The 12,965-nt window shown below is 42.9% G+C and overlaps 1 protein-coding gene across 1 annotated transcript in view; it reads right to left on the reverse strand.

The window, feature by feature from the left end:
• SCPEP1 (serine carboxypeptidase 1) overlaps nucleotides 1–5,712 on the reverse strand; it is a 32,432-nt gene extending 26,720 nt beyond the window's left edge. Inside the window, exons 1-2 of the mRNA XM_081270595.1 lie at nucleotides 5,585–5,712; nucleotides 1,691–1,839 (exon numbers count right to left, since the gene is read on the reverse strand). Coding sequence (XP_081126721.1) covers nucleotides 1,691–1,839; nucleotides 5,585–5,666 — 231 coding nt within the window. The 5' untranslated portion in view covers nucleotides 5,667–5,712. The remainder of the gene's footprint in view (nucleotides 1–1,690; nucleotides 1,840–5,584) is intronic.
• Between the last annotated feature and the right edge of the window lie 7,253 nt (nucleotides 5,713–12,965).

Here is a 12,965-nt window from a genome sequence, read left to right on the forward strand (position 1 = left end):
GAAGGGTAGGGTCTTGCCATGGATGAAAGCAGCAGGAAGGCGCTGAAAACCCAGGTCTCTGGCTGAACCGGCTGGGCTTGTCCCTGACCTGGCTCTCCCAGGCAACCATGCTGCACCCTCCCCTCCAGCTGCCCCATCGGGGCTGACACACGTAGCTTTCTCTTCTGAGCATTTTCCTATCAGCAGCCTTGGGCTGAGCCTCACCTGTAGCCCCTAGAGGAGGTATGTGTGCTGAAAAGTGTCCATCTTCCCTTCATCTCAGCTGAAAATCTGCAGACAAATTTGGCAGACAAAGCTTGGGCACTGGGAAACATTTTTTGGAGGAAGTCCCATTTGCATCCCATGGAGATAAGTACCAGGGTGCCCTATTTATTGGCCAACTGGGCCATGCCCACGTTTTCCAGAGGCTGAAGCAAGACTGTTCTTCAACCCCTCCCTTGAGATTAGTCTTCCAGGCGTGGCTATCTCTAGACAGATATTACAGGAACGCAGGAAGTACGTTTCCAGTAGTTCCTTGCCTTCAATCCTACAGTCAGAGCTCAACGGTAAAATGCAGACACATTTAGGAAGAAGGGTAGGGCCTAACATTCACACTAAGATATAAAAGACTAGTAGCAGTTCTTTGAAAAGATGAGCTTTTCTGGGGATGAGGTATTAGGGTCCAGGAGAGGATCCTGGGGAGGGGGAGAGGAAGGAAAAGGAAAGGTGAAGGAGGTTTGCTGTATCTTGGTCTTTGCTTCAGAACCTTTCAAAACCCTTTCTATCAGTATAAAACCAAAGACATCATTAGTCAAGGTTCCTGCAACTGTCTGGCCTCAATAATAAAAAGACCCTGGCAGCTGGGTGAGATGTGCACATCTTAATGCCAGTTATATCGGAGGCTGAGGCAGGAGAATTGCAAGTTTAAGACCAGCCTGAACAATTTAGCAAGACCCTGTCTCAAAATAAAATAAAAGGGCTGGGCGTGGTAGCGCACACCTGTAATTCTTGGGGGGTAGGAGGATCCTAAGTTCAAAGCCAGCCTCAGCAAAAAGCAAGGTGCTAAGCAACCCAGTGAGACCCTGTCTCTAAGTAAAATACAAAATAGGGCTGGGGATGTGGCTCAGTGGTTGAGTGTCCCTGAGTTCAATCTCTGTACCCAAAAATAAACAAATTAATTAATTAATTAATTAAAATAAAAGGGCTGGAGATGTAGCTTATTGGTAGAATATCCCTGGGTTTAATCCCCAGTACCACAAAAACAAATCAAAAAACCCTCAAAAAAGGCTAGACTCCCTTTACTCTCCAATTTCACCTCCTTGGCTATACCTTTTCCTCAATTTGCCTCAGGATGCCAAAGCCCCAAGCCTGGCTGCTGGACCAAACCAGACTTAAACTGTTGAGCTGTGAGCCCTTAGGAATAAGCAAAGAGGTACAGTAGTACATGTCTGTAATCCTAGCAACTCAGAGAATGAGGCAGGAGGATCACAAATTCAAAGCCAGCCTCAGCAATTTAGCAAGGCCTAAGCAACTTAGCAAGACCCTGTCTCAAAAAAAAAAAAAAAAAAAAAGAAAAAGTTAGGGGCCTGGGGATGCAGCTCAGTGGTAAAGTATCCCTGGGTTCATTCCACAGAACCAAAATAAATAAATAAATAAGCTGAGAGAGGGAGGCCTGGTCTCAAGGTGAGGCCAGGGAAAGAAGTTAGTTTACCTGAAGCCACATGACCAGGGGCAGCTCTGAGAAGTTCTTGCAGGGGTTGGTAGTGTAATAAAGCCACCAGAACATGTGAGCATCCTTTCTGACGGTTACATAATCCCATGCTTCCTTGCCCTCTTCTGTGGGCCAGTCAATGACAGCTCCTGCAAAAGAGTCTCAAGGTCATTTTCCTGAAGATTGTCAGGTGATGTTCAGGTGAATTCCAGATCTGGTAGAGAGAGCCATGCCAGGCTACAAATGTCTCACAAATGGTTGGGATTACAGGCATGCACTACCATGCCCAGCTAATGTTTGAATTTTTAACAAGCATGAAGCCCTTTTGTTAAAAACAAGAGAGATAGTTACATTTTGATGGAGAAAAAAAAAAGCTCAAAATGCAGGATGCTTGTTTTTATATCCCCATTTAATACATGATTAAAGAGGCATCACAAATTAATGGGGCTAAGACTATTCAGTATAAAGAAGTTTAGGTCCTTTCAACACTATAAATCAAAATATATTCCAAGTAACCAAGTGTTAAATTTTAAAATTAAAAATTAAAGTGTTTAAAATTTTAAAATTAAACAAAAATATACACAGGCAGTCCTCTCTATCCACAGATCTTATATCCTTGGATTCAACTAGTTTTGAATAAAAAATATTTGGAGCCAGCAAGGCACATGCCTGTAATCCCAGCAGCTTGGGGGGCTGAAACAGGAGGATTGCAAGTTCAAAGCCAGACTTAGCAAAAGCGGGGCACTAAGCAACTCAGGAAGACATTCTCTTCTCTCTAAATAAAAATACAAAATAGGGCTGAAGATGTGGCTCAGTAGTCGAGTGCCCCTGAGTTCAATACCTGGTCCCCCTCACCAATTGGGAAAAAAAAAAAAACAACAAAAAAGTATAACAACTATTCACATAGCATTTATTTGTGTATTGGTATTATAAGTAATCTAGATATTATTTAAAAGATATGGGAGGATGTGTGTAGGTTATATGCAAATACTATACTATTTTATATAAAGTACTTGAGCATGTATGCATTTGGGCACCCAAGATGGATCCTGGATCCAACTGGATACGGAGGGATGATTGCAATTGAATATTTTTCTGACCTCTAGATGAGAAAAGGATTTAAGCAAATCCCAGGGGCTGGGGATGTGGCTCAAGCGGTAGCGCGCTCGCCTGGCATGCGTGCGGCCCGGGTTCGATCCAGCACCACATACCAGCAAAGATGTTGTGTCCTCCGAGAACTAAGAAATAAATATTGAAAAAAAAAATTCTCTCTCTCTCTCTCTCCCTCTATCACTCTCTCTTTAAAAAAAAAAATTCTCTCTCTCTCTCTCTCTCTCTCTCTCTCCCCCCCCCGAAAAAAAAAAAAAAGCAAACCCCAGAGATTATAAGGAAAAACATTAAGAGGTGAAGGCAGAAACTTGTCAACAACATTTCTGTACATCAAAAATTAAATAATAAAATTAAATAATCCCAGTGGCTAGGGAAGGTGAGACAGGAGAATCATAAGTTCAAAGCCAGCTTCAGCATTGGTGAGGCACTTAGCATCTCAGTGAGACCCTGACTCAAATAAAGTACAAAATAGGGCTAGAGATGTGGCTCAGTGGTTGAGTGCCCCTGAATTCAATCCCCAGTACCCACCACCAAAAAAGAAAAAAAATTTAATTAAGTTGAAGAGCTGGGTGCGGTGGTGCACACCTTTAATCCCAGCAGTTTAGGAGGCTGAGGCAGGAGGATCACAAGTTTAAAGCCAGCCTCAGCAATTTAGCAAGGTCCTAAACAATTTAGGGAAACCCTGTCTCAAAATAAAAAAGAAAAAAGACTTGAAATGTGTCTCCTCCGTCAAGTGCCCTGGGTTAAATCCCCCTTACCTGCCCCCTCCCCCGAAAAGTGTTGGAAATATAGCTCATAGCTCAATGGTGAAGCAATCCTGGGTTCAATTCCCAGTACCAAAAAATAAAATTAAATAAAATATAAAGGCAAACAGGAAAGACAGATCTGTAACAAATATACAAAAGAATAATTTTCCTTAATTATGTAGATCAATTTTTTTTCAGAGGTCATGGAGGTAAGGATCAGACCAAGGCCTCAGCATGTGCTCTACCAACAAGCTATAGCCCAATTATTTTTTTAAAAAATTTGGAGATATATATTTTATATATTTCTTATTTGCTGAATGAAGAGTAAAAATATATATATATTTTTTTATTTCCTTAAATCCTCTCATTCCAATTTTCCTTAGTTAACTTTTCTCTAGCATCTGCAAAATATGTATTGGAAAGGGGTAGGATAAATTACATTTTCTGTCACCTTTTGTTGAAGTAATAACTTCCAAATTACAGTATCTTTTTTTTTCCTCAAAGCCACTGAGTAGGTTAAAGAAAAAAAAAGATGATGAGAAGAATTCCCTGTGACCAAGTTTTTGCCTTCTTTTTCTTAAATTTCAGGCATCATTAGCAATTAAAACAAAAGCTTGTCCCAACTAAGGAAGAGATGGGCATAGATGAGGAGATGATGTTGTCTTGTAAATTAAAAGAATGAAGAAATCATGGTGTGGTGCACGCCTGTAATTCCAGAGCTTAGAGGCTGAGGCAGGAGCATCCTGAGTTTAAAGCCAGCCTCAGTAATTTAGTGAGCCCTAAGCAACTCAAGGAGATCCTGTCTCTAAATAAAATATAAAAAAGAGCCAGAGATGTGACTCAGTGGTTAAGCGCCCCTGGATTTAATCCCCAGTACCAAAAAAAAAAAAAAAAAGAAAGAAAAGAAAAGAAAGAAAAGAATGAAGAAACTGGGCTTGGTGGCACAAGCCTGAAATCCCAGTGACTCTGGAGGTTGAGGTAGGAGGATCACAACTTGTGAGACTGTCTCAAAATAAAAAATAAAAAGGGTTGGGGCAGTAGCTCAGTAGTAGAGAGCCCCTGGGTTCCATTCCCTATAAGGGTGAGGGGAAAGGAAGTGGGGGTGGGGAAGGAGAGAGGGAGAGAGAAGAAAATCAGAAAATGCCCAAGAAATAAAAGAGAATGGCTAGAATATTACAGGTGTGGCTAAAAGGCTCTATATACAAGTAACATGAGATTATAGTCTCCTTGAAAATGACTGATAAAACCCGAGTCCCTTGAAAATGACAGAGATTTTAGTTTCTTGAAAATGACAGAATTTCAAGTCCCTCCAAATCTAACCCCTGGCACTTCACCCTTCCCTGACAACGACCATTGTAAAATCTGGGGGAACATATTTTGCATTTCTGTGACCTAAGCTGAAGGGCCAAATAATTACCATTTTACAAAAGAGAAAACAAGAACTGTTAAGCAACTTGCCTGAGATCACAAGACAAGTTTGTGGCTAGTTCATATTCTCTGTTGTAGACTCAGACGGGGAGATATTTTGCTGAATAAAGTAAAAATCAATTTGCAAGTCATCGTATTTAAACACAAATTTGTTTTTGCCTGTTCCCATCAAGCAGACGAAAGGGCCGGTTTCTGGTAGGGCTTTCAGGGGTCTTTCTGACTGCCTACTGCAGGCTTATAAGACCTTATAACCTCATCTGGCAGCCCACCACAACAAAAAAAGGGAAGTAGACTTTTTAGATCGTGGAAATCTCACAGATCGGCAGTTTCCCCCAAATCACACATTGGTGCACAATTGCGTATATCTAGGCGTAAGGGAGAAAGGAAGCATTAGATCATCCAGAGCCAGAAAAGGGTAGAAAAATACTTTGAACTGAAAAAAGAAAAAAAAAAAAGGCGAGGTTCAAAAGCAATATAAATTACTAAAGAATGAACCAGGAAAAGAATTTTGTTTTTAAAACCACAAACCCACTAGCAAAGTTTCACCCTTAGAGAGAAACAGGGGGGTGGGTGCGCACCCGCTGCTGGTGAGCTTTTTGCTCGAACCTACCGGTGCTGAGGCCCAATAGCAGCGGCAGCAGCAGCAGCAGTAGCCACCGCGAGACAGGCGAGCTCCGCGGCGCCAGCTCCATGATGAATACAGCGCGGCAGCAACAGCAACAGGCTGGACCTGGAGCCCCCCCACATGACGGCGGTGGGCGGGGCCTGGGCGGGGCCTGGGCGGGGCCAGAGCGGCCGGGAGGTTCGCTGCATCCAGCGCGCCCTCTGCCGGACAGGCCAATTAGAACCGCTGCCCCGGCGCTGGGCCAGTTCTGCCCCCGTGCTGGCTTAAGTGGTTCTCTGCGGTTTTAGGGAGGAGGCATGTAATGCGTTTATTCGGCTTCAATTGTGCACATACTGTACGGAAGTAACCAATGCCCCTCCGGCTCCACCCGTCTCTGCCTTCTTCAACAAAAGGCTGGCATTTTAAAAACTGCCACCAGACTAAGCCTGAACCAGCTGGTCATTGGAAACATGGGATTCCATTTTCAAAGATTTTTTAAACTATTTTCTTTTTAAAGTTACATAGATTGTGAACATTTTGTAAATGTGAAAAAAAAAATGGTAGATCATACATAACCATTGTTGATTTCTGGGGTACTTTTTCATAGTGTTTTACTTCATCTTTTCAAGCACAGTAATAAAATGCTCTGTTTCTTTTCTGTGTTTCTAATTTGTGATCAACATTATTCCATATTGCGACCTTACCTCCAGGACAGTCATTTTAAACCAGGGATTGGGGGTTTGGAAAGGGGAATGAAGAAAAAGTGGACCCAGAGATTGTGTGTGTGTGTGTGTGTGTGTGTGTGTGTGAAAGAGAGAGAGAGAGAGAGAGAGAGAGAGAGAGAGAGAGAGAGAGAGAGAGAGAAGGGTCATTTTTATCTTAGGGGTTTACTGAATAACTCACCTTTCAAAGCTAGGAAACAAATACAGTAAAAGCTACATGAAGGTCAGATGTACTTCAAAAACTTTGTTTTAAAAGTACACACAGCAACCCCCTCCCCCAAAAAAGAAAGAAACCAAAGTAATGTACTCTGTGGCCCTGAATCCCTGAATCTTGCTTCCTTCTTCGCTGGGGTCTCTCCCATGCCTCATAAATCTACACATTTGTTTTACTCTATAGCCTCTAGAAGGACACAGCCCAACTCTGTCCAGAGAAAATAAGCATGAGCCCAGGTTCTCTCCTGCTTCAGTGTGAGATGGTTCCCAATGGGTGAAACACCAAGATGCACCATCAGAGGATCATCATCTGGGGAAACACTTGGAAGATACATAAAAGTTATACCTTTAGAGCCAACACGGTAGCGCAGGCCTGTAATCCCAGCAGTTTGGAAGGCGAAGGATCTCCAGGTGCTTAGCAACTCAGTGAGATACTGTCTCTAAATAAAACACAAAATAGGGCTGTTCTGTGGCTCAGTGGTCAAATGCCCCGTGCTCCTGAGTTAAATCCCCAGTACAGAGAGAGAGAGAGAGAGAGAGAGAGAGAAGAAAAAGTTACACCTTTATTAAAAACATAACTATGCTGAGTATGGTTAACTTCTAACTCAGCCACTGGAGAAGCTCAGGCAAGAGGATTGCAAACTTGAGGCCAGCCTTTGAAATTTAGCAAGGCCAGTCTCAGTTAATTTAAAAAAAAAAAAAAAAAAAAAAGGATGTAGGTCAATAGGTCCAGCATCCCTGGGCTTAATCCCCAAAACAGCAAACAAAGCAATAACTATGTAGCTAGCACCATCCTAAACTGTGATCTGTTATCACCAGAGCTTCAAAGGCACATACCATTCCACTACAGTTACTGTGTTAGGTAGGATTTCTACTTTTCACGACAAGAATAACATTATAATAAACATCTATATTTTTGCATGTAGTGTTTTTTCATATCAAGATTATTTCTCTAAAGTAAAATAGAAGTGATACTATTGTATAAAAGGCTACTGTGTTAGTCAGCTTTTTTGTCACTGTGGCTAAAATATACAACAAGAAGAAGTTAAGGGTGGCTGCGGAGGATATATCTCAGTTGGTAAAGCACTTGCTTTGCATACACAAGGCCCTTGGTTCAGCCCCCAGCACCACCAAAAAAACAAAACAAAACAAAACAAAACAAAACACACACACACACACACACACACACACACACACACAAACGCAGCTTAAGGGAGGAAAAATTTATTTGGGCTCACAGTCTTAGAGATTCAGTCTATGATGGGTTCACTCCATCACTCTGGGCCCAAGATGAGGTGGAGAATCATGGCAGAAGCTTGTGGTAGAGGAAGGTTGCTCAGCCCACGGTGTCTGGAAAGAAGCAGTGGGGGTTGAGGGACAGAGAAAGAGAGAAGACAAAGTACCAGGGACAAATATCAACCCCAAGGGTCCCCAATCACCTACATCCTCCAACCATGCCCCACCTGCCTATACTTACCACCTAGTCCCTTTAATTTATTAATCCGTCAAATGGATTTTACCCACTGATTATGTTACAGCTCTCATAGTCTAGTCATTTCACCTCTGAACATTCTTGCATTAACACAGGAGTGTTTGGGGGACACCTTGTAGCCAAACCATAACAGGCTGCAATCATTATTGTGTAACTATATTTGTTAAGCCATGCAGCAGGCCTATTCAATAGTAATAAAGATACAGGTAAGATGTACCATCTTTAAAGAAAAGGGGACAGTAAACACCATGTTCCTGGGTGCCCATTCTCTGTTCCCAAAAACCTAGCCAAGTTAAGGGAACACTGAGAACAAGATTGGACTGGAATATCCTGATACATGTTATCTCGAAGGACACCGGCTTTCTCCTGCACACTGGGAACCCGGGCAAGCTGATGTTGTTGTGGAAAGCTACTTTCTTATATGGACAGATGCTCCTTGGAATGCTGGTCAGACAAACAACCTAAGCAAGCCAATGCTGATGATGTCACTGCTCTGCAGCCTACATATAAAATCCTTCTCTGAGTGGGGGCAGGTGGGGAACTGAGGGCACTGTGGAAATGATCTATGTACTGGTCCAAGAGACCCTGACCAGATAAATCACTTTGAGGGATGCAGGTTTTCTTTTCTGGAGCATTGTCACGAGGGATGGAGGTGCTGCTTGGTGAAGCTCTGTGAGGGACAAAGGAGCTGCTGGTTGAGCCTGTCACCACTGAACTCTTCTTGGGGCAGTCACTGATGTCTTGTAAGCATTACCCAATAAATTATCTTGAATGCCATCTCCAAACCCTCTTCTGAACCTTTCAGCAACCTATCCCAGTTGAGCTGTGGACATGACAGAAAGCAAGGGAGCTGCCTTCTAAAACCATGGTGCAGCCAGGTATAGGAGTACACACCTGTAATCCCAGTGACTCTGGAGGCTGAGGCAGGAGGATGGCAAGTTTGAGGACAACCCCAGCAACTTAGTAAGACCCTGTCTCAAATAAAAAATAAAAAGAATTGAGGCTGGGCGTAGTGGTGCATGTCTGTAATCCCAGTGGTTCAGGAGGCTGAGGCAGGAGGATCATGAATTCAAAGCCAGCTTCAGCAATTTAGCAAGGCCCTAAGCAACTCGGTGAGACCCTGTCTTAAAATAAAATACAAAAAAAGGGCTTCGGATGTGGCTCAGTGATTAAGCACCCCTGGGTTCAATCCCTGATACCAAAAAAAAAAAAAAAAAAAAGCAAAGAATTGGGGAGGTAGCCCAGTGGTAGAGAGCCCCTAGGTTCTATCCCTAGTACTGTAAAATGGAAAAAAAAAAATCGTAAAGATTAATAAATAAAAGAAGGGAAGCTGTGTAGAGATAAAAAGCAGCCAAAGAACTGAGGCCAGTGCTGGGATGTAGCTGGGGGCAGAGCGCTCACCTAACATGTTGTGAGGCCTTGGGTTCCATCTCCAGCATGGGGCAGGGGTCAAGGCTGGATGAAAAGACAGAGGACATTTTTCTAATGAGAGAAAATATTTAAATGTTTGACAGAACATTTTTTTAAAAGGTAATGCTCAGTTTGAACTTGATTGCATTTCTGTAATGGGAACTTGTTCTCTTGGAGCAGCTCAAAAACATAAAAGAAAGGCAGTAAAAAAGGCAGAAAGAGACTGGGAACGTGCCTCAAGACTGTCTGCAAAAATCGTTCATTTAGAAAGGTTTGGGAAGCTGATGGAGATTGGTTGGGGGTTTGTTAATGGCCCATCCAGCAAATTCTCCCCTGTGTCTTCCCTTTGTGCTTCTCTGTCCCTGTACACCTGCAGGAGCTGTCCTGTCTGTAGGGAATACCCTCCAACCCTTACTTCCCCTGCACCTGCCTAGCTTCTGTGGTACCTTCAGCTGTCAGTTAATGTCTCTTCTCAGGGAAACTTTCCCCAACACTAGGTTAAGACTAGGACCCTTTTAATGGATCTTCACAGCATTCTGTACCTTTCTTTCATGATGCTCATCATAATTGCTTCTAAATAATTGTGCGTGTGGTTATTTAATTTTATCTTTCCTGCTGAGTTGTGGACTTCACGAGGTTGAGGTTGAGGATCAAGTTGTCATTGATGTTTGACCAATTAGACTTTGACCTCAAGGTTGCATTTGAGTGTATCTTGGGAGATCCCAGCAGGCTTACTGCAAAATGCTTTGCCATGGTACTAGGAAACCAAGCGGTTATTTTGCCTTTTTCCAAGTTTGGGGGCTGGGTTTGTGGCTCAGTGGTAGAGCATTCACCTCACATGTGTGAAGCCCTGGGTTTGATCCTCAGCATCTCATAAAAATAAATAAATTAAATAAAGGTATAATTTCCATCTACAACAACAAAAAATTTAAAAATTTGTTTTTTCTATTGTGCAGAACCTGACAGCCTACAAGTCATGGGGAAGTTGTTGGAGAACAGGACTTGGGTAGGTCTAGACCATAATGCAGGATCCTGAGCAAAACTGGTTGTCAACTTTAGGATTTACCAAAGGTGGTATTATCCAGGGAAAGGGTTAGTCAGGCAGTGATGGGGCCAGATTTGTATGTCAGGCAATTTTGTTGTGTCAGTATGAGGAAGGTGATTCTCTTGTTCTTCGGGGCTAATTGCCACAGGAACTTCAAAACTCATATGGGTGGGGGGCGACTGGGGTTGTGGCTCAGCAGTAGAGCACTTACCTAGCATAGGCAAGGCCCTTGGATCGATCCTCAGCACCACACGAAAATAAATAAGTAAAATAAAGGTATTGTGTCCAACTACAACTAAAAAATAAATATTAAAAAACTCAAATAGCAACGAATCCCAACATTATGTAAAAATTATAACGCACCAATAAAAATATGGAAAAAAAAACCCTCAAATGGGCTAAAGAAGTTCAGTGATGATAAGAAAATATGAGAGATAAAATGTATTAGAGATCATTCTTAGGAGCCAGGAAAACTTGGAGAGCCCAGAATCATTTTTTTGCGTCCCTCTTCCTCAGCAGTTTCCAGAAGAGTAATTTTGTGAGCTTTCAAAATTATATACATTTTAGGGACTGGGCTCAGTGGTAGAGTACGTGCCTAGAATTTCATGAAGCCCTATGTTTGATTCCCAAAAGCCACCCTCATTCATATCTCTCTCTCTCTCTCTCTCTCTCTCTCTCTCTCTCTCTCTCCACACACACATACTTTTAAGTTGTTCTTTAAGTGACAGTTTGAACTGTTCATAAAAGGGTGTGTCATGAATAACCCCAGAAGATTTGTGATGCTGAGCTACTGTATCGACATTGTTTGGAGGCCTATTTTCAACTTTGGTTTCTAAACTTAAATTCCTACAGGAATAATAACTGGAGGTTGCTAGGGGGGTTGCTATGGATCCTCACCTAGCCTAACTGAGTCTGGGACATCTGGTGCAGCAGACCTCTCCTGTTATTTACAAACAACTCAGCAGGGTGGGTATGTGCCTAGGAGTGCTCTGTGGGTCCCTGAGGTAGAGGCTGGTTTTTCAAAAATGGAGTCACATCAGTTTCTCAGAACTTGTACAAGGAAGGTCCACCACCAGTCAGCAGTAAGGAGGGTTCTTCCCTTCAGGTGTCAACGGAATCCAAGCAGGGAACCTAGACTTCTCTCCCCACCCAGCACTAATGAGGCAGTTTCTCCTGTCCCTGTCAGAGCAGTACCAGAGGAAGCCAGCAAATAGAATAAACAAGACTCAAAGTCTCAGAATGTACAATATATATGCGTTTCCTTCTTGTTCTTTTCTCTCATCATATTCTAGACAGTTTTTGTGTTAGCTTTTCATTGCTGTGATCAAAATACCTGACAAAAACAACTTAGAGGAAGAAAAGTTTATTTTGGCTCACAGTTTCAGAGGTCTCAGTCCATAGTTGGCTGACTCCATTGCTTTGGGCCTGAGTTGAGGCAGAACATCACGGTGGAAAGGCTGGTGGGGAAAAGCTGCTCCGCTCCAGGCGCCTGGAGGCTGAGAGCAAGAGAGGAAGGGCCTGGGAACAGGTTTAGTCTGAGGCCACGCCCCCAGTAACCTACTTCCTCCAGGGATGTCCTACCTACTTACAATTACTACCCAGTAGACCGTTCAAATATTACATCTATCAAATGAATTTATGCACTCACGAGGATACGGCTCTCATAATCCAATCTTTTCACCTCTGATCATCCCTGCATAGCCTAACACATGAGAATTTTGGGGGACATTAAAGATCCAAACTATAACACCTTCTTACATCAATATATCTGTAATAACCTCATTGGAAATCAGATTGGGAAAAAAGATGGTATATCTGTACAGTGGAATTCTATACTCGTGTTGAAAGGGTAAAGTTTCTAAGCTGGAAAGCTTGAATTAAAATGTAAAAGATTAGGGCTGGGGATGTGGCTCAAGCGGTAGCGCGCTCGCCTGGCATGCGTGCGGCCCGGGTTCGATCCTCAGCACCACATACCAACAAAGATGTTGTGTCCGCCGAGAACTAAAAAATAAATATTAAAAATTCTCTCTCTCTCTCTCACTCTCTCTTTAAAAAAAAAAAATGTAAAAGATTAGGTATTATTAAGTTCCTCTGTTACACCCAGAACCTGAAATTCCTGAGATAGTTAAAACAACGCCCTACTGGCCATTTAGCCTAGGGCCCTGTGCAGTTTGTCACAGGGCCCGAACCAATCAGTTTGAATGTGTACCTCGCTTAGAAGTGACCAATCACCCCCGCCCGACCTGTTCCCGCCAATGAATGTGCTAATCACGTCTCAGAGTTGTTCGATTTTCCTGCGCCTCATGATGATTTGTTCTGATGTATGCAAAGACCCCGCCCTCCCCCAAAAGTGTACTTAAGCTCTGCTCGACCTCTGCTCTAGGCTCTGGGCCACTCTCCCTTCCTGAGTGAGCCTTGAGCCTCAGCGCGCTGAATTAGGATCCTCTTCAATAAACTCCCTCCTGCCCATTGCATGAAGCTGGTCTCTTGTGGTCTCTTTCTCCA

The sequence above is a fragment of the Spermophilus citellus genome, assembly GCF_964194105.1.
Source record: "Spermophilus citellus genome assembly, chromosome: 17".
In the NCBI taxonomy this organism is placed as follows: Eukaryota; Metazoa; Chordata; class Mammalia; order Rodentia; family Sciuridae; genus Spermophilus; species Spermophilus citellus.